General features: G+C 55.3%; 1 protein-coding gene across 2 annotated transcripts; it reads left to right on the top strand.

Annotated features, from left to right (window-relative positions):
• The first annotated feature begins 8 nt into the window (after window positions 1–8).
• On the top strand, window positions 9–18445 carry POLL (DNA polymerase lambda). 2 transcript variants are annotated; one of them, XM_084633297.1, is made up of 9 exons: window positions 9–77; window positions 3573–3741; window positions 4080–4374; window positions 5031–5214; window positions 8267–8590; window positions 10351–10524; window positions 11650–11778; window positions 16361–16529; window positions 17116–18445. In XM_084633297.1, the coding sequence occupies exons 2-9, from the start codon at window positions 3627–3629 to the stop codon at window positions 17478–17480; spliced, it is 1755 nt and encodes a 584-aa protein (XP_084489423.1). In that variant the 5' UTR covers window positions 9–77; window positions 3573–3626; the 3' UTR covers window positions 17481–18445. The 2 variants fall into 2 exon arrangements, with proteins under 2 accessions (XP_084489423.1, XP_084489424.1); XM_084633298.1 differs by lacking the exon at window positions 9–77 and adding an exon at window positions 1766–1839.
• The last annotated feature ends 5459 nt before the right edge of the window (window positions 18446–23904 follow it).

Below are 23904 nucleotides of genomic sequence, written 5' to 3'. Positions count from 1 at the left end.
CGCTTCCGCCGGACCCGGAAGCGCCGGGCGCGCGAGGCCCCGCCCCCTCCCCGGCCTCCTCCGGGCCCGCCCGAGCAGTAAGTGGCGGGGGAGGGGCGGGGCTGATTCTTCCGGCGGGGGGGGGGTCTCCCGCCTCCCCCAGGGCTGGGGACCTGGGGCCCCTTCTCCCCCCTCCCCCCAGTGTGGGGTATGGGGGCCCCTTCTCCCCCCGTCCCCCAGGGCTGGGGACCCTTCTCCCCCCTCTCCCCCCTCTAGCTGGGGTCCCTCCCCCCAGTGTGGGGTATGGGGGCCCCTTCTCCCCCCGCCCCCCAGGGCTGGGGACCCTCCCCCCAGTGTGGGGTATGGGGGCCCCTTCTCCCCCCGCCCCCCAGGGCTGGGGACCCTCCCCCCAGTGTGGGGTATGGGGGCCCCTTCTCCCCCCGCCCCCCAGGGCTGGGGACCCTTCTCCCCCCTCAAGCTGGGGTCCCTCCCCCCAGTGTGGGGTATGGGGGCCCCTTCTCCCCCCGCCCCCCAGGGCTGGGGACCCTCCCCCCAGTGTGGGGTATGGGGGCCCCTTCTCCCCCCGCCCCCCAGGGCTGGGGACCCTCCCCCCAGTGTGGGGTTTGGGGGCCCCTTCTCCCCCGTCCCCCAGGGCTGGGGACCCTTCTCCCCCCTCAAGCTGGGGTCCCTCCCCCCAGTGTGGGGTATGGGGGCCCCTTCTCCCCCGTCCCCCAGGGCTGGGGACCCTTCTCCCCCCTCTAGCTGGGGTCCCTCCCCCCAGTGTGGGGTTTGGGGGCCCCTTCTCCCCCCGTCCACTAGGGCTGGGGACCCTTCTCCCCCCTCTCCCCCCGCAAGCTGGGGTCCCTCCCCCCAGTGTGGGGTATGGGGGCCCCTTCTCCCCCCGTCCCCCAGGGCTGGGGACCCTTCTCCCCCCTCTCCCCCCGCAAGCTGGGGTCCCTCCCCCCAGTGTGGGGTACCAGGGGTCCTTTCTCCCCTCCCCCTAGGTGTGGGGGCCCCTTGTCCGACCGTACTGGGATGTTGGGGTGGCCCCATCCCAGTCCCACCCATCCCCACTGTGGGGTTTTGGGGCATCACCCCTCGAGGGTGGAATTGGGCGGGGTGCAAGCAGGGGAGTGGGTGGCTCAGGCCATCAGCCTGTCCTTCCCACAGTGCTGTGGCCGTTTTTGGGGCCCTGGCGTGAGGTCCCCTAAAGGGGTCTGGTCCTTAGTAAGTGCTGAGCGCGGGACTCAGGGTTGGGACCCAGAGATAGAGGCCTCCAAATCACTGGTTGCCAGGGTGGATTTGATTTAAATCACTGGTCAGGAAGACTCGATTTAATCATGGTTTTCTATGTAAAGGTGCATTCTTGTTGGTTCTTACAACCTTAATACATATTCTTCACAACTCAGAGATCGATGGAGGTTTAGTTTTTAGAAGGTGTACACTATACATTTTTAAACAGTATTTATTTTGAAAACTTTTTGGATGAGTTTTACAGCTATATCAGAAAATGAACGATTGTTTGGTTATTTCATTTACCAAAGGTAATTGAAGCAGCTATTTATGAAGTCACTGGGAGGTGAACTATCTCCAATTCAACAGGTTAATTATTAATATTTGGAGGATTTTCTTGGAGAACATCACCAGACAGACATTTACATTGTTTTATTTAACTAAAACAACAACGTTAAGTATTCTGGATTTTTTTCTTCAACAGCAAACATATAATATTTTAACAAAACAAGCATATGTCCCTTACTTCTCACATTTATCTCCAGACTTCTCCTTGTCCAGATCTATTCCACCCCCAGCAATCTTCTATGCATTGAACTTTTTGAAACTTTCCACTTTTAGAGAGAGGTAAGGGATTGACTCTGTGTACACAAATTTGCAGAGGGATAATAGGGTTGAGGTCTGTTATTTCCCACCTCTATCTATTATGTATTTATTTAAAAACATGTTTGCTGTTAACAAGCATGTTACCTCTGGAGACACAAATCCACAGTTTGAGAGCTGCAAAACTAAGCATCTCTGATGGTGTCTTCTGGACTGAGCACTGAGTCTCATTGGGTAGATAGAAAGATAAATAATCTATACAGAAGCCTGTGGAACCCCATAAGATTGGGTCCCTAATTCATGAACTATTGGAATTCATTTACAAAACTTTTCTTAAACATTACATGAATATATTGTCTCATACTATAGAATTTGAATTTATAATCCCTATTCCATGATGAGATATCTTTGAGCTATAATGTATCTTAATTAAAACTATCTTTAGATAGATTGTTTTCCTCAAAAAGCATGTTATCAAAACAATTTGATTTTTTAAAAAAAATAATTGATTTTTATCCACCCTGCTGGTTGCTTTTGAAATGCCTGCAGTGAGCTCTGATGGCCCCACCCCCATAACAGCACCTTGCTCTGCACCCTGAATTGCCTGGCGGGGATGTGGTGTGGTCCAATCTGGGATCAGTGCGGCAACCCCACTTTTAGTATTCTTGGCCCATAACGATCTCCAGGGTTTCGGGTCTGTTTGCAATCATGGTGGAAATCTCTCAAGAGTTCAAGAGGATTTTACTTCAGGCCCCAGAATGTCATTTTTTAAAGGAAGCGTCTGACAAAACTTCATAGGAACAGAAACATTTTCATGAATTAAAATTTTTAAAATGTACAGGTATTTTTTTTTAAGTTAAATCTTCCCCTACAGTGTTGAAAACCAAATACAGGGTTGTGTTGGCCTTGTATTGACACTTAGCTTGTGTTCCTGTTAGAACCAGACTGGCTGTGGGTTTATTATATCTTGCAAGCTGCTCAGGGTCAGGCTGCCTCAGTACTTGGATGAGAGATCTCTAAGCAAAACCCTGATGCTGCAGGAATTGGACCCTCTCAGAGTCCATGCAGAATCAAAGCTCCAACATAGTGCTAGTGATGCCGGAGAGTTCTGGCTTTTGGGTGGGATGAAAACTAAGGCCCTGATCACTTGTGGATGGTCATCAAAGATCACAGATGGGTAGAAATGTAGGGCTGGAAGGGACCTTGAAAGGCCATGTAGTCCAGCCCCCTGCCCTGAGGCAAGATCCAATGTTATTTTTGGGGTGTTAACTCTGGTGGTGGTGACCAAATATGAATTCAGTTAGTTACTTTATACCTTGCTAATTGTCACTTGCAGCTGAAGCTGGACACCAGGTTCTCCTTCTTTTGCTGTCCTAGGTAGTGATGGCATCTGAGTGTTAAACAGTTGCCACATCCCACCCCAGAGGTGGCTGCATTTCAGTGCTGGAGGAATCTGTTCCTCTGCTAACCTGAGAAGTGGTTATAAGGGTGATTACTGTATGCGGAGCTGGTAGTGATGCCTGTAGGTAATTATCTGACATGTTCCATTATAAGAACCTCTTTTCAGTTGCTTATAACTTTGCCAAACTGTAGCTGTTGAGCTGAACTTTTCCTTTATGGGTGTCTGCCTCAGGCTGAATATTTTTGGAAAATTTCAGTAAAAACTGATCAGCTGTTTCTGAGAACTCGGTTAGGGAAACACGTTTGCCCACATGGTGGCATTCTAAACAATTCTTGTCTTTATCTTTGGTATTCAGTGAGTGGAATGTTAACTGCCTGCCCAGGGAGGGGACACCCTGTAATGAGAATCCATGGAGCCCAGGGGAATTGTCAAAGCCTTTCCAAAGAGGAAGAAGATGAGGGATGACTCAGAGAGGAAGGTCCCTCCAAAGGTCCTGAAAGAGGAGGAAACTGGGAGCACTGAAGGTATGTCCTGCACCCACTCCTCTCCTTTAAGAGCAGTCACACAGTCTGTCAGACCCATGTCCCTGTTTATTAACTGCAGATGTAGGGTGAGATCTGTCCTGAAGTACTATCAGGTCATTCAGTGCCAAGCAACCCTAATATCGGGGAGGGGGCGGGGCGGGGCTGGGCTGTGGCTAGGCAACTCTGTGTGTCAAGCCAGGGCACCCCATGGTCTCTGTCATCCTGGGGCCAGGCACTGCTGACAGTCCCAGTAATGCCATGCAAGGTATGTAACCTGTTTGGTTTGGGAAGCTGTTTCCATGTCACTGAGTCTCTGCCCTTGTGCCTCTTCTTTGTAGAATGGCTGAAGCCGGTCACAGCCTACGTGCTGCCAGCGGGCATCGGGCAGGCCAGGGCAGAGATCTTTCACAAGCAGATTGTTCAGAAGGGGGGTCGCGTCTGCAACCAGCTCTCCTCGGAGGTGACACACGTCATAGTGGCAGAAGACATGGACTGTGACCGGGCCTTTCGCCTCCTCAGACTGGCCAAGCTTCCCCTGGGGACCCAGCTGGTGAAGGCGGCCTGGCTGAGCTTCTGCATTAGAGAGCAGAAGCTGCTGGATACCACTGGATACAGCATCTTCATCCCAGACAGGTATTCAGCCCCCCGCAGCAGCTCTGTCCCTGCCCGAATTGGCTGAGATCTTGATCTTTCACCCAGAGAGCACATATGATGCCTTGCAACCCTCTTGCTGGTGGGGACAATATCATTCTCATGTCACAGATGGGGAAACTGAGGCACAGAGCGCCAAGGGGACACAGTGAGTCCATAGCACAGCTGGGAATAGAACCCAAGAATCCTTATTCTTAGTCACCTGCTGTAACTGTTAGACGCATTCCTGATTCATTAGAGATAACAAGGGCATGTTTTTAATATAACGATTAACAATTAAATACCATTTTCTGCGTATTGCAGATGGAAAGCAGAGAGCAGGCTGGCAGTTAAACGCAAGACTGGACCGGGAATGGAATAGTGGGGGGCTGCAGGTCAGGACTGAGGCATATCCGCAGAGCTGTGTAGGAGGAGCCCAGGGCTGGAATAGCAAGGGCTAGACGTGGCAGGTCAGTGAGGCTTGAGGGAGCCAGGCATAGCCAGAGCAATGAATCTCTAGCTTGGGTGAGCAAAGCTAACGCTAGCTCTTTGCCCCATCCCCAAAGAAGAGAGAGGATTTCCCAGCCTGGGCTTTGGGCTGCGAAGTCTTCGTGTTCCTTGCGTGTGAATCTGCTCAGCTCCATGTTGGCCCCTGGCAGGTACCTGGAGGAGGGGGATCTGCCGAAGGGTCAACAGCAGCTCCTGGGCAGTGAGACTGTCCAACCCCAGCCAGAGAAGGAAGCACTGGAGCAGAAGGCTGAAGCACAGACAGCAGCCATATTGCCTCAGGGCCCAGCCATCTCAGTACAGCGACAGGTGGAGGGGCAAAGCCTTCAAACACAGGTCAGTGTCCTCCCACACACATGCTGCATGGTTGCTCTGTTGGCTCGTGCTAGCCTCGCAAGGCTGAGGAGTGTCGGTTTCTACCCCAGCAAAAAGGGCAGCACAGTGTTTGGGGTTTTCAGTGATGTGCCAGCAATGGGTTCAGTCTAGGGTCATTGTTATTGCTTCTCTCTGCCTCTCCTGGATGCTGGAGGTGGGAAAACACCTTTTATGTGTCTGTCCCTGCAGGACCATTCCCTGCCAAACAGGTCCCAGGGCTTTGGCCAAGCTAAGCTGGAAAAACTCCACAGGGTGTTTCCCCTGCATCCTTGGGGAGACTTCCACAGCCTAAGACACCTCCCTGCTAGGAAGCTTTCTCTGATACTTGATCCCATATTTCACCCTGACCCACCCTAACCAGTTCCCCACTCCATGGGGTTACCCCTTCAAACACCCATATAGCTATAAGAGATCATATTGCTTCCCAGCACCCAATCGCTTGCACTCAGAATATACATACCAGGTTGTTAGGCTCCTTCCCCGTGAGTCACTCTCAGAGCAAGGAAGGATGATCCAGTGGTTAGAGCGCTAACCTGGGACTTGAGACCTGGGTTCAAGTCTGTGCTCTGCCAGAGACTTCCTGCATGACCTTGGACAAGTCACTTAGCCTCTCGGCCTCAGTTCCCCACGGTAGGGATAACACTCCTGCCCTCATGGACTGTTGATGATAAATCCATTAAAGATTGAGAGGTGTCAGGTACTATGGTAATGTGGTCAGATAATACCTTACAGAGGCAGCCTCTCCAGACCTTACGTTATCTTTTCCCCCTTTTCTGAATTCGCTCCTGTTTGTTGACACCTTTTTGGTAAGATGCTCTCCAGACAGAAACCCGGCATAGTCGTCCCAGGGCCACCTAGAGAGTGAGCTGCTCCTCCGCACTGTGGTGTGGTGTCTCTGCCCCCAGTTACCACGGCCGGGCCTGGCACAGAACCCTGCAGCCAGTACCTAACTTGCTGTCCACTGGTTGCCTCTGTGTTAAGGTTTCTCCCTCCTTGTCCCTTAGATATATTAGCTGGTATATTTACAGGCACAATCTCCTGTGCCCATGTTTCCAATCTCTCCAGGCCCCTTCAGAGCATTCCCCTCTCTTTACTGATATTTGTGTCACTTGCTAACATAGTAATCATCACTATTAACGAACCCCACTATTAGGGACAATTGTAATATACTTAGAGATTCCATTGCAGGCCTCCTGCTTTGTGAGGAGTTTTATTGTACTGCTTACTTGGCAGCATCTGCTGTGGTTGAGATTTGATTGCAGACTTGTAACTTTTTCATAAAGTTACCTTCTGTGATTACATTTTCCAGGCCTGGTCCGTGCAGGAAAGCAGTCTTTTTAAGCATTTGAGCAAAATTTCTTGAGTCGTCTTTAGGATTAGGTGAGGGGGAAAAACACTTTAAAGAAAGTTCTAACCATTCTTTTAAGACACAAGCATAGCAGGAAAGGGTGAGGTTGGAATCTTAGCTTGGAAATAGCCCTCATTTAGCCATAGGCTCTTTTCTAGGTTTGGAAAAAATGTTTTTGATTTAACAAAGAGATGAGCATTTGAAAATCACAGACTGACCTAGGCTACCAGTGTGCACTTGAGGGGATGTGTGCTGTGCATTCAGGTGTGGCTAGTTAAATTTTGCACAGGTTGCTTTAAAGAGCTTACAAGCCTTGTTGCCAACTCTGAGCTCCAGGCTTCATTCATTTTTTTTCCTAGGAAATAAAATGCAAAAAACGGTGTTAGAGAAATATTAGGGTTGCACAGTTTATGTTTTCCCACTCCCTGGCTTTTTTGTCACTTAATGTTCCAGCAACAATATCAACTCTGCCACGCTGCCTGGCATGAAATATCCAGGAACTGCAACACAGCTGGTGGATGCTTTCTGAACACTAACTTCTACATTGCCTGACTTTTTAACTGCACAACCATAATACTGCAGTAACACTGGTTTTTGCATTAATACCCACCATGTGCATCTGTGCAGTACCACTGATTAGGTGACAATGTCACCCTCTAGTGGCTGCAGACTACAGCACATAAAGGCCATTCCACTGCTGCTGGTTACACTATTATCTCACATCTGTGGAACCCCTTGCATCGGAGTCACCTCAGAAGCCCTTTACATTCTGTGTGCACACATCACTCCCCTGATATGCAGCTGCTTCTTTCCCCTGTGCTTTAGGTGTGAGCTAGGTGTGATTGGGGGTAAGGGTGTATATACAGCCATGGATCATTAGAGAACACAGGCAATTCCCACTACTGTAACAGGACTCCCGCACACACTGGAGATTACCCGCCTCCCCTAGTTAGGGTGACCAGATAGCAAGTGTGAAAAATCTGGACAGGAGGCGGGGATAATAGGCACCTATATAAGAAAAAGCCCCAAATACCGGGACTGTCCCTATAAAATTGGGACATCTGGTCACCCTACCCATAGTTCTGTGGTGACTTCCTGACCCAGGGAATGCTGGGGTCAGTGCCAAGGAAATGTTTGGTTTCAGAGTAGCAGCCTTGTTAGTCTGTATCTGCAAAAAGAAAAGGAGTACTTGTGGCACCTTAGAGACTAACCAATTTATTAGAGCATAAGCTTTCGTGGGCTACAGCCCACTTCATCCGATGCACAGAATGGAACATATAGTAAGAAGATATATATATATACACACACATACAGAGAAGGTGGAAGTTTCCATACAAACTGTAAGAGGCTAATTAAGATGAGCTATTATCAGCAGGAGAAAAAACTTCTGTAGTGATAATCAAGATGGCCCATTTAGACAGTTGACAAGAAGGTGTGAGGATACTTAACATGGGGAAATAGATTCAATATGTGTAATGACCCAGCCACTCCCAGGCTCTATTCAAACCCAAGTTAATGGTATCTAGTTTGCATATTAATTCAAGCTCAGCAGTTTCTCCTTGGAGTCTGTTTTGAAGCTTTTCTGTTGCAGAATTGCCACCCTAAAGGAAATGTTTGAGAGAGACGGGCATTATTTCATTGCTGCTTTTCTGTTTCTCCCTGAAGAGGGGCTCTGATGACGAAGGAAGCGAAGGGGAAGAGACCAGCGTCACTCAGGGAGACCTGGAAGCACTAATTTCAGGACGTTGCCCTGAGACCTCATCGGGGCTGTCCAATGGCAGCTGTACCACAGTGCCCCCTGCTGCTGGCAAGTGGGTTTGTGCTCAGTCCTCTGACAGCAAGAAAGAGAATCACAACCGGCACATCACAGAGAAGCTGGAAGTGCTGGGAAAAGCCTACACCGTCCAGGGGGACAAGTGGAGGGCTCTGGGCTACTCCAAAGCCATCAATGCACTCAAGAGCTACCACAAACCAGTCACCTCTTACCAGGTAACCGGAAACCTGCTACCCTGTGAGCAGAGTGAAATCGGCAGGAGAGCTGGGAATAGGGACCAGTCCTAACTCTCAGTCCTGGGCCTTAATCACAAGGCTACCTGGTCCTCTCTCCAGACGTGTAGTTCCCTGGAGTTGGTCCCTGCCATGGGAGGCTGTGAACATGAGCAGTTCAGTCAGCCTGAATATGATTCATTGAGCATCAGTGTTATTTTCGAGACTTCAAGCTGGAGTAAGAAAATAGCCAGGGGACTGGAGCCTTGAGCTTCTGCAAGATGACAGGCCCCACTTTGGAGTAATTTCCTTCATAGAATCATAGAATATTATAGAATATCAGGGTTGGAAGGGACCTCAGGAGGTCATCTAGTGCAACCCTCTGCTCAAAGCAGGGCCAATCCCCAACTAAATCATCCCAGCCAGGGCTTTGTCAAGCCTGACCTTAAAAACTTCTAAGGAAGGAGATTCCACCACCTCCCTAGGTAACGCATGCCAGTGTTTCACCACCCTCCTAGTGAAAAAGTTTTTCCTAATATCTCACCTAAACCTCCCCCGCTGCAACTTGAGACCATTACTCCTTGTTCTGTCATCTGCTACCACTGAGAACAGTCTAGATCCATCCTCTTTGGAACCCCCTTTCAGGTAGTTGAAAGCAATTATAAAATCCCCCCTCATTCTTCTCTTCCGCAGACTAAACATCCCCAGTTCCCTCAGCCTCTCCTCATAAGTCATGTGTTCCAGTCCCCTAATCATTTTTGTTGCCCTCCGCTGGACTCTTTCCAATTTTTCCACATCCTTCTTGTGGTGTGGGGCCCAAAACTGGACACAGTACTCCAGATGAGGCCTCACCAATGTCGAATAGAGGGGAACGATCACGTCCCTCCATCTGCTGGCAATGCCCCTACTTATACATCCCAAAATACCATTGACCTTCTTGGCAACAAGGGCACACTGTTGACTCATATCCAGCTTCTCGTCCACTGAAACCCCTACGTCCTTTTCTGCAGAACTGCTGCCGAGCCATTTGGTCCCTAATCTGTAGCTGTGCATTGGATTCTTCCGTCCTAAGTGCAGGACTCTGCACTTGTCCTTGTTGAACCTCATCAGATTTCTTTTGGCCCAATCCTCTAATTTGTCTAGGTCCCTCTGTATCCTATCCCTCCCCTCCAATGTATCTACCTCTCCTCCCAGTTTGTCATCTGCAAACTTGCTGAGGCTGCAATCCACACCATCCTCCACATCATTAATGAAGATATTGAACAAAACCGGCCCCAAGACCAACCCTTGGGGCACTCCGCTAGATACCGGCTGCCAACTAGACATGGAGCCATTGATCACGACTTGCTGAGCCTGGCGATGTAGCCAGCTTTCTCTCCTTCCCCCATTACTGCCTCATTCAGTTTGCAGCAGCTCAGGGAGGGGCCTTTCTCCTTCTGTTGAAGCCTCAGCTCTTGGCCAGTGGCAGAGTAGGATGCACATCTGTCGTGCTGAGGCAGTTGCTACGTCCGCGCTGGGGAAGTGTCCGATCAACGTTATACGGTTACACTGTGTCCTACGACGTGGCAGTTAGTCAGCCTGCCTTAAACTGGCCAAGAGGTGTGCAGAGCCCAGGCCCTGCTGCTCCTGGGCTGCCACCCACTGCTTGAGTGCTAACCTGGCTCAGAGGTGTGAACCAGTCCCCTGGACTTTCCCGTCTCTGCGCCCTGGGGCAGCTCAGCAGCTTGCCCATTAGCCAGCTGCTCTTTTGCCTTTGCCTTCAGGAAGCCTGTAAGATTCCTGGGATCGGGAAGCGAATGGCGGAGAAGATCCTGGAGATCTTGGAGAGCGGCCACCTGCGTAAGCTGGACCACATCAGCGAGAGCGTAGCAGTGCTGGAGGTCTTCTCCAACATCTGGGGAGCAGGAGTCAAGACAGCCCAGATGTGGTACCAACAGGTCATTGTCTCCTCCTTTCCAATGGAGTGTGTGTGCTCTCAGACACCGTGAGCAGAGAAGGCCTGTCGGGCCATAGCAGAGACCCTTCCTGCTATTCCTCTGCTCATGGTGTTCAGCTGGCAGGATTTGACCTGCCTGCAGTGTTTCAGCATGGCTGCTCAGAACTGTCTCTTTGCAAGCAGAGGGTTCCCCTCTTTGCTCTGTCACCCCTCGTAATGCCCTAACGCAGCTGCTGCTTAAATCCTGTCCAAGCTGCAGTGGGTGCAGGATGCAGCAGCCTGTGTGCTAAGCAATGTGTCTGGCTCTGAGCACTTGACTTCAGGCTCTATGAACTGCACTGGCTGCCTGGGTATTTCCAGTGGGTTGAAGGTGTTGGGTTTGATCTGGAAATCGTTAAATGGCTCAAGGTCTGCGTGTGTGTGAGACCCCTCTCCCTAGGCCGTACTGCCACAGCTGAGATCACAGGAGGTGCCCAAGCAGGAGCCCCCCATTATAAAAGCGGGGGCTGATGGCAGGACATTCTCTGGGAAGGGTCTGTTACCTTGGAATTCACCACTCTACTCTGCTTTGCCAGAGCCCGTATTTATTGGTCTTTAGGGCAGGTAGCAAAGTCGGTGTGTTAGGGTGGCTCTCTGGAGAGGGGTGGGGGCGAGAAGGTTTCATGGGACAGCTGTGGGGAGCCGTCAGTTCTGTGGCTTGGCTGTTGGTGTATCCCGGGCTGGCCTGTGAATGTTTTGTGTGTGGTGGGGGGGAGTCTAGAACCTAGGCTAGGCCTGCAAGAGAGGCCGTCTGGGGTGTTTCATGTTGGAATCGAACAGGCTTGGTCTGGGTGCTAGACTGACACCTGCATCACAGGCTGGCCTGCGGTGATGCTGTGCTGACAAGTGGTGAGGCAGCATTCATCGTTGTGACGTCCAAGCTGCACACCTAACGGTCCTGTGCGCGTTGGGGTCTCCACGGGCAGGGGGAGCCGTACAGGTAGGGTCGCTTCCCTGGGTAAGGTCTGGGCCCAGCCGCTTTGGTCACCTGAGCTGTGACACTCCCTAGACCTGCGGTGGGGGTATTGGAGGAGCGAAGTCCCTGCAGTGATTCCCTGTCTGAAAGTCTCCATGTGCTCTGGGGCAGGGCTTCCGGACCCTAGACGATATCTGCACCAAGGCTCCTCTGACCAGCCAGCAGGCCATAGGGTTGAAGCACTACGAAGACTTCCTGGAGCGTATGCCACGAGAGGAGGCTAAAGAAATAGAACAGACTGTAAGTAACCCAGCTCCACGGCCATAACAGGGAATAACAGCTGGGAGCTGACACCCAAAGGTTCCCATGCTCTTGGGCCTGCAGAGCTGGGTGCTCTCAGGAGGTTCCCAGCCTGTCCCCAAGCAGAGTTGGGACTCTGGGTCCCAAGTTGGGCGAAAGTGCAGGGGCAGCAATGAAAATAAAAAGACAGAAACAAAAACGGGACCCAGACTCATTTAGAGTCTTAGAGAATCATAGAATCATAGAATATCAGGGTTGGAAGGGACCTCAGGAGGTCATCTAGTCCAACCCCTTGCTCAAAGCAGGACCAATCCCCAACTAAATCATCCCAGCCAGGGCTTGGTCAAGCCTGACCTTAAAAACTTCAAGGGAAGGAGATTCCACCACCTCCCTAGGTAACGCATTCCAGTGTTTCACTACCCTCCTAGTGGAAAAGTTTTTCCTAATATCCCACCTAAACCTCCCCCGCTGCAACTTGAGACCATTACTCCGTGTTCTGTCATCTGCTACCACTGAGAACAGTCTAGATCCATCCTCTTTGGAACCCCCTTTCAGGTAGTTGAAAGCAGCTATCAAATCCCCCCTCATTCTTCTCTTCCGCAGACTAAAGAATCCCAGTTCCCTCAGCCTCTCCTCATAAGTCATGTGTTCCAGTCCCCTAATCATTTTTGTTGCCCTCCGCTGGACTCTTTCCAATTTTTCCACATCCTTCTTGTAGTGTGGGGCCCAAAACTGGACACAGTACTCCAGATGAGGCCTCACCAATGTCGAATAGAGGGGGACGATCACGTCCCTCCATCTGCTGGCAATGCCCCTACTTATACATCCCAAAATGCCATTGACCTTCATGGCAACAAGGGTACACTGTTGACTCATATCCAGCTTCTCGTCCACTGTAACCCCTACGTCCTTTTCTGCAGAACTGCTGCCGAGCCATTTGGTCCCTCGTCTGTAGCGGTGCATTGGATTCTTCCGTCCTAAGTGCAGGACTCTGCACTTGTCCTTGTTGAACCTCATCAGATTTCTTTTGGCCCAATCCTCTAATTTGTCTAGGCCCCTCTGTATCCTATCCCTACCCTCCAGCGTATCTACCACTCCTCCCAGTTTAGTGTCATCTGCAAACTTGCTGAGGCTGCAATCCATACCATCCTCCAGATCATTTATGAAGATATTGAACAAAACCGGCCCCAGGACCGACCCTTGGGGCACTCCACTTGATACCGACTGCCAACTAGACATGGAGCCATTGATCACTACCCGTTGAGCACGGCAATCTAGCCAACTTTCTATCCACCTTGTCGTCCATTCATCCAGCCCATACTTCTTTAACTTGCTGGCAAGAATACTGTGGGAGACTGTGTCAAAAGCTTTGCTAAAGCCAAGGAACAACACGTCTACTGCTTTCCCCTCATCCACAGAGCCAGTTACCTCGTCATAGAAGGCAATTAGATTAATCAGGCATGACTTGCCCTTGATGAATCCATGCTGACTGTTCCTGATCATTTTCCTCTCCTCTAAGTGTTTCAGAATTGATTCCTTGAGGACCTGCTCCATGATTTTTCCAGGGACTGAGGTGAGGCTGACTGGCCTGTAGTTCCCAGGATCCTCCTCCTTCCCTTTTTTAAAGATTGGCACTACATTAGTCTTTTTCCAGTCGTCCGGGACCTCCCCCGATCACCATGAGTTTTCAAAGCTAATGGCCAATGGCTCTGCAATCACATTTGCCAGCTCCTTTAGCACTCTCGGATGCAGCGCATCCGGCCCCATGGACTTGTGCTCCTTCAGCTTTTCTAAATAGTCCCAAACCACTTCTTTCTCCAGTTCATGTCCTGCGTCCAGCAAAGGCGTAGGACATTTCCTGCATCAGATACCCTGCCCTGCTCAGAGGAGCTGCCAAGGGCGGCATGGTTAACTGAGTGCTTTGTCAGGGACTTCCATCCGAGGATCTCAAAAGTGCCTACTTCCCCACCCCACCTCCCTGAGGATCACCCACCCCCCTTTTCCCCGCTTAATGCAGATGCAGATCTGAGGCACAGAGCAGTTCAGTGTCATGCCCCTTTCCGTGTGGTGAAGCTGTTTGATTTGCAGTGGGTCTGGGTTCTGCCTGGTGCTGAGCACAGTCCAACAGCAACTGCCAGGCCAGCTGGAGTCTGGTTTTCCGCCCTGACAATCTGCACCGTGAGCTGGGAACGTTCCCTGCCATGGCGGTTTAGACTGCAGCAGGCCTGGATTGTGGGTGCTGGTTTGTGATTCAAAGGGATCTCTGTGGTTGAAATCCCTGGCGCTGGTAATCCAGGATGGCAAGAGCTGGTGACGTGGCCCTTTACCAACAGAGCTGGTTTGTCTGTGTGTGTAGAGATCTGTCCCTGGCACTAATGCCTCCTGTAACTTATGAAGGGGGCAATTTGCACGTTACCCTCCGGGGCTGGGAATAGTCTCCAGCGCCTGTTCTCTGTTGCTGATCTCTCACGGAACCAGCTGCCATCACCCAGGTCCTCCTGAGCCATGCAAATCATTGTACCCATTCCTTGGAACTTCTTCTGCAAAGGATTCTGGGAGTGCCTCATGGGGGGCAGCCATTGCTGGTCATCAGGCCGGGGTCAGCATAATTGGATGAAAAATCCTCGTATGAGCGAAATGGGCTGTATCTGCCCCTTCCCACCCTGCAGAATGTTACTCTGCATCAAGGCCTTACCTCGCCCTTGCCGCCTGGATGCTGGCTCAGCCTGGGGGCATGCTTGGTCCCAGGTGTGTAAAGCCACCCAGAATTCCCAATCTGGCCCTGCACTAGCAGAGAGCAGGGGAGAGCTCGTTCTGTCATTGCTCCCTCCTGCTCTGTGATCACCATGGAAGCAGCGGCCAGTGCAACGCTGTCACTCAGCCACGGGGCCTGGCCGCGAAGAATACGCCCCCACCGGTGCTGCCATCCCCACTGCGGGATTAGAGCTATTTCAGGAGCGAGCCGTCTCTTTCCCAAGCCCGCTAGGGTGTAACACTGGCCCTTAGGGAGGAGGGGTGGGGCTATTGTTGGTTTGAGGGGATTACGCGTCTCCCCCCCACCTGGGTCTGGGCCCCAGGAGACAGACAGGAGAATGACGGGATTAGCCACCGTCCCTGCTGCCTCTCACACCAAGATCTGAGGAGCTTTCAGACTCCAGCCCGGGCTTGTGGTTCTCTAGAAATCTTCATTTGAGGCAAGAAAGGGAGCAGGGGAGGGGTCGATCTGCATGAGAAAAGCGGCCTGGCTTCTCAGATCACCTCTGGGGCAAAGGTTAATGGGTTTCTCTCTCCCTAATGAAGGATGATCCTGGAGACTGACTCGGGACAGCTGAGATTGACACCCCCCTTCGAGCCCCAGCTTGCTTTCCCTGCCCCTGCCATTGTGTTCTGGACAGGCTGGGATTGTCTCTTAGCCAGAGCAGAGGGCAGAGCTGGTGTTGGAATGATTTGTGGCTGTCAGAGTGAATGGCACAGTAATACCGTAATAGCCCTTTGCACCGCTCCAGCATTTCCGGAATGAAGCCATCAGAAATGGCTGGCTCGTACTGCCAGGTTCCACCCCAGAGGTGGCTGCATTTCAGCGCACTGACAAAGCAATCCCAACTTCTGTGCTCTGTAAGGATCTCTGGGATCCTTTGGGATGGGAGGCCCTGTAGTGATCCGTGCGTGGCTGTAAATAAGTGGCACTTTAATGGCAAATGTGTCTAATATCATTAGATTGCCAGTTTTGCCAAGCCAGAGACCCATTCCTCTGGAGCCCTGCGAGGTAGGGGCCAGGCTGTGCATTTGGCTAGCAGGCCTGGAGAGGGACGTGCATTAAATCTACACGCACAGCGCAGCAGTTTGGTGGGAAGCCCCGCTGGACATTCTGGCCTTTGGCCTGTTTCTGGGCCTTGTCTCTTTCCTCGTTGTTTATCACTTAGCCAGGGGCTGGGGCTGTCCCTGGGGCTGTGACTGCTTCTCCGGCCTGTGAGTTGCTGCTGAACTCTGCCGGCTCCGTCCTCAGTTGCTCTCCAGGGCTTTTGTTCAGCGCAGACCCGCGGTAGCAGACCCAGTCAGCCACGGGGAAATGGGTGGAAGCCGAGCTGAAGGCCTGCTGCGGCTCCATTAATTATCTGTAGGCTAATGGGGTCCCCACCACCCATACCCTGCCTTTGCTTCCCCCCCCTCTGCATTCTGCTGCTAAGGTCCCCCATGAACTCTGATCCATCCCGTCCCCCTCAAAGGGGTTGGCAGCCCAAACTCCGACTCACTGAGACCGCCACGTGACTGCAGGCCACGTTTTCTCTGCCGTTTTTGGGTCCATCTACACGGCAGTTCCCAGCTGCTGCGCGGACGTACCCTGAATCACCCGGTGTGGAGGCAGGTGGCCTCTGAAGGGTGAGTGGCTATGCTGTGTTGCGTAGGCAGAGCGGAGCTGAACAGAAGGCGGTGGTGCCTTTTACAGGTTCGGTGCAGGCACCGGGCTTTGGCCAGCAGGTGGTGCTGTTGGTGTGGGGGAGCCATGGAGTCTGGGCCAGGGCATTAGGAGGCGAGCGCTAGTCTCTGGTTCCTGATCCCTTTCGCGTGACTCTTCCCTAAGGTGCGAGAAGCAGCCCAGTCCCTGAACCCTGGGCTGGTGTGCATGGCGTGCGGCTCGTACCGACGGGGGAAGGCCACCTGCGGCGATGTGGACGTTTTGGTTACCCACCCTGATGGGCAGTCTCACCGCGGCATCTTCGGCAAGCTGCTTGACAGTCTCCGGCAGAGCGGTATGTAGGTGCTTGCAGCCAGGAGGCTGGCTGGCTCTTTCCGAGATGGGAGGCGAAGGGGTTTGTGTCAGGGTGAGCAGCTGGCGCGTGGCACTTGCCCTGCCTGAGGATCGGACACTGAAGGTCTGAATCCAGGATGGTCTGTTGCCTTGGGGGTCAGGAGGACTTTCCCTCTGGCTGGGTGTCCCATAGTACCTGCTGCAGGGGTCTTCCGCGGCAGCATCTGGTCCTGGCCCCTGTCTGAGCCAGGATGTTGGGCTCGCTGGACCCCAGCTGGTCCTAGGGTCATGTGAAGGGGGGCCTGGGACAGAGCTCGGGAAGCTGGCCAGGTTGGTGCTGTGGCGGGGTCGGCTTCCAACAGGATCCTCGTCGCTAGCGTTGTAGAAAGGCGGCCAAGCGCTGGTGCTCCCGGTGCAATGGGTGCAGCTTGGTGAGGGCCCCCGCTGCACCCAGGGGCAGCGCACAGGCACCCCCTTTAGGAGGTGCCCAGGGACCCGTGCAGTGGATTATGGGATGCTTCAGCAGGAGCCAGGGAAGAGGGTGGGGTCACAGCCTGGCCCCTCCTCTCACGCTGCTCCTTTGGCAGGTTTCCTCACCGATGACCTGGTGAGACAAGAAGACAGCGGCAACCAGAAGAAGTATCTGGGCGTGTGCCGGCTGCCTGGGCCGGGCCGGCGCCACCGACGCCTCGACATCATCGTGGTGCCCCACTGCGAGTTCGCCTGCGCCCTCCTGTACTTCACCGGCTCGGCCCACTTCAACCGCTCCATGCGAGCGCTGGCCAAGACCAAGGGCATGAGCCTGTCGGAGCATGCACTCCATGCCGCCGTGGTGCGCGCCCCCGGCGGCCGCAAGATGGGGCCCGGCCTTGTCCTGCCCACCCCCACTGAGAGGGACGTCTTCACGCTGCTGGGGCTGCCCTACCGGGAGCCTGCCGAGCGGGACTGGTGATGGGGCTGGGACCAACCCTATCCTTCCTGCCCTCCAGGGTGTCATGGGGGAGCCCACCAGCTGCCCGATGAGTTCTGCAGGCACCAGCGCCCTGGCGGGGAAGGGGGGTTCCCTGCCAGACACTGAAGGGGGGCACTCCTTAATCTCATATCACCGGGCTGCTCCGGGCTCGCTCTGAGGTGGCCCTGGTGGACAGTGGCTGCTGTTGCTGCTTAGTGGCACTTTGTGACTGTCCAGCCAGGCCTGGGAGTTGGGGTGTCACCAGTTCTGGAATGTAGTTCAGTGCACCTCCGATCCCAGGAGCCCGGTAGTTACACATCAGCAGACGTAGCTCCGTAGAGACGCACGAGCTCACCGGACCTCACAGCGTGGGCATGCCGTGCCTTCCTCCCATATGGCGGATCGCTCATCTCCCCCTCCCGTGTCCTCTCCAGAAGGTCTCCAGTGCCGCGCTCTGATGATGTAGATGGATGCTGGCTTGTGACCCACCTGCTGATTTCTCTCCAGCGGCGCCCGGAGAGTCGGCGTGGATGGGAAAGCGACTGAGCAACAATGCTGCTTGGCAGGCCCTGGGGCACTAACCCAGACATGCGCACTGACTTCCCGCCGGGCTCTTTGGTACAGCTGCTGTCTCCTACCCGTCAGTCGGGGGTCTGCTCCCACCCACAGTGGGCTGGTGGAGGCTGATCGGTGCCCCTCGTGCTGTGCTCATGGAAAATCCAGAATGGGGGTGCAAGTGGAATGCTACTGTTACCGATTGCAAGGCCGGAAGGAACCACTGTGATCATCTAGTCTGACCTCCTGCGTGGCCGGCCAGAAACCTGCCCCCCGATACCCCTAGCTCAGAGCTTCGGAGAACGCAGCCTGGCTTGATTTAAAAACTCCGTGGTGGAGAATCTGCCACGACCCTGGGAAATTGGGTTCCTGGAAGGGAAGAACAATAAAATCCACCCGCTCTCCTCCTTTGCTGGTGTCCGTAAGTTCATTCTGTTCTGCTCTGTCCATGTTCTTATCCCGCCCTCCTCCCGGTGACAGCTCAGCACCCTTGGCTGGCGTCAGGCACCTGGGCTTTCTCCGGCTGGAGTGGAGCAGAGCTGCTGTCCGGAGCCCTTTCCAGTACAGAGCCCAGAGCATCAGCTCTCATCTGCTTCTGCTCAGCACCTGCCTCAGCCCTTCCCAGACCAGGGCGCTCGGCTCCCCTCTTGCCGCTTGCCAGTGTTCGGGCTGTAGGGGCGTGAGGCAACGGGACCAGGGTCAGTGCCTTGTCACTTGTAGGTCACTGATTTCAACCTGTCCCAGCAGGTCACCTGCGCCTTCCCCTGGCCAGGGCAGAGCGAGTCCTCATTGTGTCCTGGGTAACTGGTGGCCGTGTGGCTGTGATTTGGGGCAGGATGAGTAGAGGCGTGGTGCGGAGCAGAGAGGGAGGCATTTCTACTGCCCTAACTCTTTCCGGGCCAGGCCCCTCCGCCCTGCAGTGGCCGGAGTTGAGAGTGGCAATGAAAACGGGGGGCCTGCGAGGACAGGTGGAACTGCTGAGTCTGGCTTGGCCGAGCAATGGCAGAGACAGAAGAGCGTCGGTGTGTTTCAAAGGAGCAAGGATGGAGAGCGACCGTTGAGGGGCTCCAGGGGTGTAGCCAGGGGGCGGGAGTGGGGTTGGAAAAAGGAAGGAGAAAGAAGCCAACCGGCAAGATCAGCTTCCCGCCCCCCCCTCCCCGGGGGATCTGTGGGGCTGTGGAGACCCGTCCCTTGGGGGACATGAAATTAGACTGGACAAGGCCCTGGGCAATGCCCTCTCCGCTCCCTCTGTCCCATCTCTAACGGCATCCCCCGACTGGGCCAGCACTGCCTGACCGGGCTGCTCACTGCGAGAATGCCCCCTCCGCAGCACTGGGGAGACCCCTGGGCAGTGTGTGTGGGGGTAAATTCCCACTCTGCACCTGCCCTGGATTTTGTGCCCTTGAGGTATTCGCTGACTGGGAATGTGAGATGGAGCTGGGGACCCCCCATTCTCTCCCTTTGTCAGTCCCTCTGCAGAGGGGACCAGAGACACAATTCACACCCAGGTGCCAACCAGAGGCTGCGGCTCATCAAAGAGCCCAGCCTTGGAGTTACAAGGGCTTTTACGAGCCGGTGACAAAAGGCCGAGAAGCCTGGAGCCGGGGTGATGTTGCTGCTCTTCTAGCAGCCAGAGCTTGATGGGGGCCACTTCTCCCAGCCCCCAGAAAGAGCCCGGCCTCCCCAGCCCAGCCCCTTTTGTCATGGATTCTGTCCCGGGGAGGGGCGTCCAGGCGCCCCTGCAGATCCAGCCCCTGAGAAAATTCGCACCGCAGGATCGCATGTCGTTGCCGAAGTCATTAGCCTTGTTGTAATGTCATCTGCGCATGGGCCTGCCCCTCCCTGGCCTGGCAGCGCCCCCACCCCAGGGTTAGAAATTAACCTGCACAAAAAGAAAGGAAGCTTTTATCTGTGCAAGGGCACCCCCGGGGGCAGGCCCACAAGGAGGGGCAAAGCGAGGGGGTCAACAGGGGCAGATCGGCCCCGAGACTTGCCTGGCCAAAGGGGGGCCCGATGTGCGGAGGTGAGTGCCTGGCCCAGCTGGCGCCTTCTCCTGGGTGGCAGGCGCTCAGCACCGCTGCAGATCAGGCCAGGGGCTCTGGAGCAGTCGCCCTGGGGAGCACGGTGTATGGGATGCAGCCGGCTTTATTCTGTGCTCGTCCGGCTCAGTGTGGGGCTGCTGAGCTAACGCTTACCCGGCCCTGGATGGCCCCATCCTGGCAGAGGGAAGGAGGCGTGAGTCCCATCCCTCTAGTCTGTGGCTTGAGAGCCAGGTCCCTCGCCTTGTGTTAGCCTGGCAGTTCTTCGGGGCAGGGGCTGCGGCTGTCTGCTGCCTACAGGACACTAGCCATGGGGGTGAGAGCGGGGGACATGGGCAGAGTGCGTCCCATGGGTCCCAGCCAGCTCTCGGCAGGCCTCATGCAGGCGCTCCCGCGTTGGGAGCGACGACTCGGCCCGTGCGTGCCGGGCTGGCCGGTGCGTTGCCCTCTCCCCCAGGGGGTCCGGTGGCGTTGTCCTCCCCTCCCCTGGAACGGTCAGCGGAGGGCTGCGTCTACGGCCGAGGGGTGGTCACGGGCCGTGCCTGGGTGACGAGCGGTGTGGCCATGGCAGCCCGACCGAACCGTGTCAAGGGACGTGCCCACGGCTCAGCCGAGCCTCCCCTGCTGCCACCCCGGCTACGCTGCCACTGGTACCCGCGGAGCTCGGTGTGCGAATGCTGGAACCGCCCCCCAGCTCCTTGTGTGGATGTAGCCGCCGAACCCCCCCGGAGCCCCAGGTGTTAGCGGTGGAGGCCCCCCCGCCCCTGTGTCTGTAACTGGGAGGTGGGCAGGGGACCTGGGCAATGGGTGCATGTATCAGCCGAGATGGGCCCGGGGAAGGTGCCTGCTCTCCCCTCAGAGCAGAGACCGCGCGTCCCATTTGGTGGCGTGCACAGCGAGCCCAGCCCCGCCTGGCGCAGCTCCCAGCCCACGCTGTCCCTGGGCGCTCTCCTGCCAGGGCCAGATTCGCAGCACCACGCCCCTGGGCTCCTGGGAAGCCAGCCCCACGGGAGCCGTGGTGGGGTGGGCCTGGAAGGCTCTGGGCGCTCCGAGCTGTACCCAGCTAGGCCTGGGAGGACTCGGTTGCCCATTCTGGGTGGGACAGATTCGCTCTGCCCCTTCGGGGTGGGGGAGAAGCTGCCACAGCTCCCTGGGCTGCGAGTCACCCTGCTGAGCACCACCTTCACCCCTGCGACTGCCCCGCAGCCGGGGAAGCGCCAGCCGCTCTCCTTGCTGAGAGGCAGGATCCAGCGCAAGGGAGTGGCATGGCTACGGGGGATGTACAAGGAACCTGAGCGAGGTGCCCTGGGCCGGAGAAGCAGGGGGCTGCGGGTCGGGATTGAGGGGCACCGGCAGAGCTGCCCCATCAGCTCTTCACGCTCCCGGGTGTTCGTTCACACCCATCGGGAATCATAGAATATCAGGGTTGGAAGGGACCCCAGAAGGTCATCTAGTCCAACCCCCTGCTCAAAGCAGGACCAATTCCCAGTTAAATCATCCCAGCCAGGGCTTTGTCAAGCCTGACCTTAAAAACCTCTAAGGAAGGAGATTCTACCACCTCCCTAGGTAACGCATTCCAGTGTTTCACCACCCTCTTAGTGAAAAAGTTTTTCCTAATATCCAACCTAAACCTCCCCCACTGCAACTTGAGACCATTACTCCTCGTTCTGTCATCTGCTACCATTGAGAACAGTCTAGAGCCATCCTCTTTGGAACCCCCTTTAAGGTAGTTGAAAGCAGCTATCAAATCCCCCCTCATTCTTCTCTTCTGCAGGCTAAACAATCCCAGCTCCCTCAGCCTCTCCTCATAACTCATGTGTTCCAGACCCCTAATCATTTTTGTTGCCCTTCGCTGGACTCTCTCCAATTTATCCACATCCTTCTTGAAGTGTGGGGCCCAAAACTGGACACAGTACTCCAGATGAGGCCTCACCAATGTCGAATAGAGGGGAACGATCACATCCCTCGGTCTGCTCGCTATGCCCCTACTTATACATCCCAAAATGCCATTGGCCTTCTTGGCAACAAGGGCACACTGCTGACTCATATCCAGCTTCTCGTCCACTGTCACCCCTAGGTCCTTTTCCGCAGAACTGCTGCCGAGCCATTCGGTCCCTAGTCTGTAGCTGTGCATTGGATTCTTCCGTCCTAAGTGCAGGACCCTGCACTTATCCTTATTGAACCTCATCAGATTTCTTTTGGCCCAATCCTCCAATTTGTCTAGGTCCTTCTGTATCCTATCCCTGCCCTCCAGCGTATCTACCACTCCTCCCAGTTTAGTATCATCCGCAAGCCCAGCCTCTCCCACGACTCCCCTCAAGGAGCTGAACTGAGTCTGAGATGAGGCCAGAAGCCCCCGCAGTGTCGGAGCTGGCCCGTTAGCCCTTCCCCTCCCCGCGTGGGGCTGCTCGGCTCTCGGCGAGGCTGCGAGTTGCGACACGTAGGCCGAGCGCATGCTGGCTGCTCGGCTCCGGCTCGGCTGGTGCTTGTGAGCGGGGGCAGGAGCAGGAAGCCAGGGCGGCTATCGATGGCTGGGAGTGGGTAAGCTGCACGGCTGCGCCCTCTTCCCATTGCTGGTGGGGGAGGCCCAGGGCCCCCTGGCCCAGGACAGGGACCTGCCAGAGCTTTGGATGGGCAGATCTGAGCCCCCTGGCTCCTGGCACCCAGAGAGGGAGTGGTTGGGGCACGCAGCTGGCCGAGGTACAGTCCAGAAAGCAGCTGGCTCCGCGGCACTCATGTGGGGGGTTCGGCTGCCCAGGAGGGAGCCCCCCAGTGGCAGGGTCCCCCAGGCCAGGAGGGCTGAGCCAAGCTGCCTCTCCTTGGGCTTTGCAAACCTCCCTGCCGTTCCTCCCACCCCGCTTCGGTCTTGTCTCCGTTGAATGTTTCCCGGGACGGTGGGAGCCCCTGGGGCTGGCTCGAGGGGGCCGTACGCCCAGCGTAGCGACTGCAGCAGCTTTGTCCGTCTTCGTTCCGCTCCTTTCTCCCCCAGCAGCAGGATCTGATCCAAGCTGCCCAGCCCAGCCGTCTGCCTGGGACTGTGATCGGGTGAGGGGTGCTGACCCGGCAGGTCCTCCTGGTTCCCTGCGGGGGACTAGCCCCCGGTCATTGGGGTGACTCCGGGCACGAGGACAGCCGGCGCTGTGTGCCCAGCGCTTTGGGCCACTCCATGCGATGCTGGCGCCGGGGCCCGTTCCGAGTTTGCTGTAACCTCGCTAATGAGCCTGTCCCGCCCTGGGCCAATCTCACACCTCGCTCCTCGTCGACTCCCCGCTTCACCCCCGGGGCGGCTGTGCGGCGTGCAGGGAGGAGGATTTCAGCCCGTCCACCCCCTGGGACCAGAAGAGCCAGGCAACGTCGCCTGAGTTCACTTTCTGGGCCGGACCCCTCTGGGAGAAGACACCAACCTGCTAGAGAGGCGATGCTCACAGCCTTTCTGGGCCCCTGTCGTGCCACGGGGGCGGTCTGGGCAGAAACAGGCCTGGGCTCCCAACCCTGCTGAGGCATTGCTAAAGGGTCCGTCACCTTGCTCTCTGGGCTGCTGCCGCAGAAGCTGAGCTCAAAACTCATCTGTGTCGTTGCTTCATAGAGGTCGAGAGGTCTGGATCCCCCTTTCCCAGACGCCCCCGGACAATGACCCTGCGGTTCCGGGTGTTCTGAACCCACCCCCGGTTCGGTGGCTGGTGCCGGTCTCTGGTGGAAAGGAGTGTTCTGGGCCGAGGTTGTGCGAGGGGCCGGGAGAGGTGAGATCCTCCGGGAAGCCCCTTCTGGAGTCAGGATCACGGTTGGGCAGCAGACGTGATGCTCACGTCGCTGTGGGTTTGGTGCCGAAA

The sequence above is a fragment of the Lepidochelys olivacea genome (genome assembly GCF_965140295.1).
Source record: "Lepidochelys olivacea isolate rLepOli2 genome assembly, chromosome: 7".
NCBI classification, from domain to species: domain Eukaryota; kingdom Metazoa; phylum Chordata; order Testudines; family Cheloniidae; genus Lepidochelys; species Lepidochelys olivacea.
Note: the sequence above shows the minus strand (reverse complement) of the source record. Positions and strands in the feature narration are given on the sequence as shown.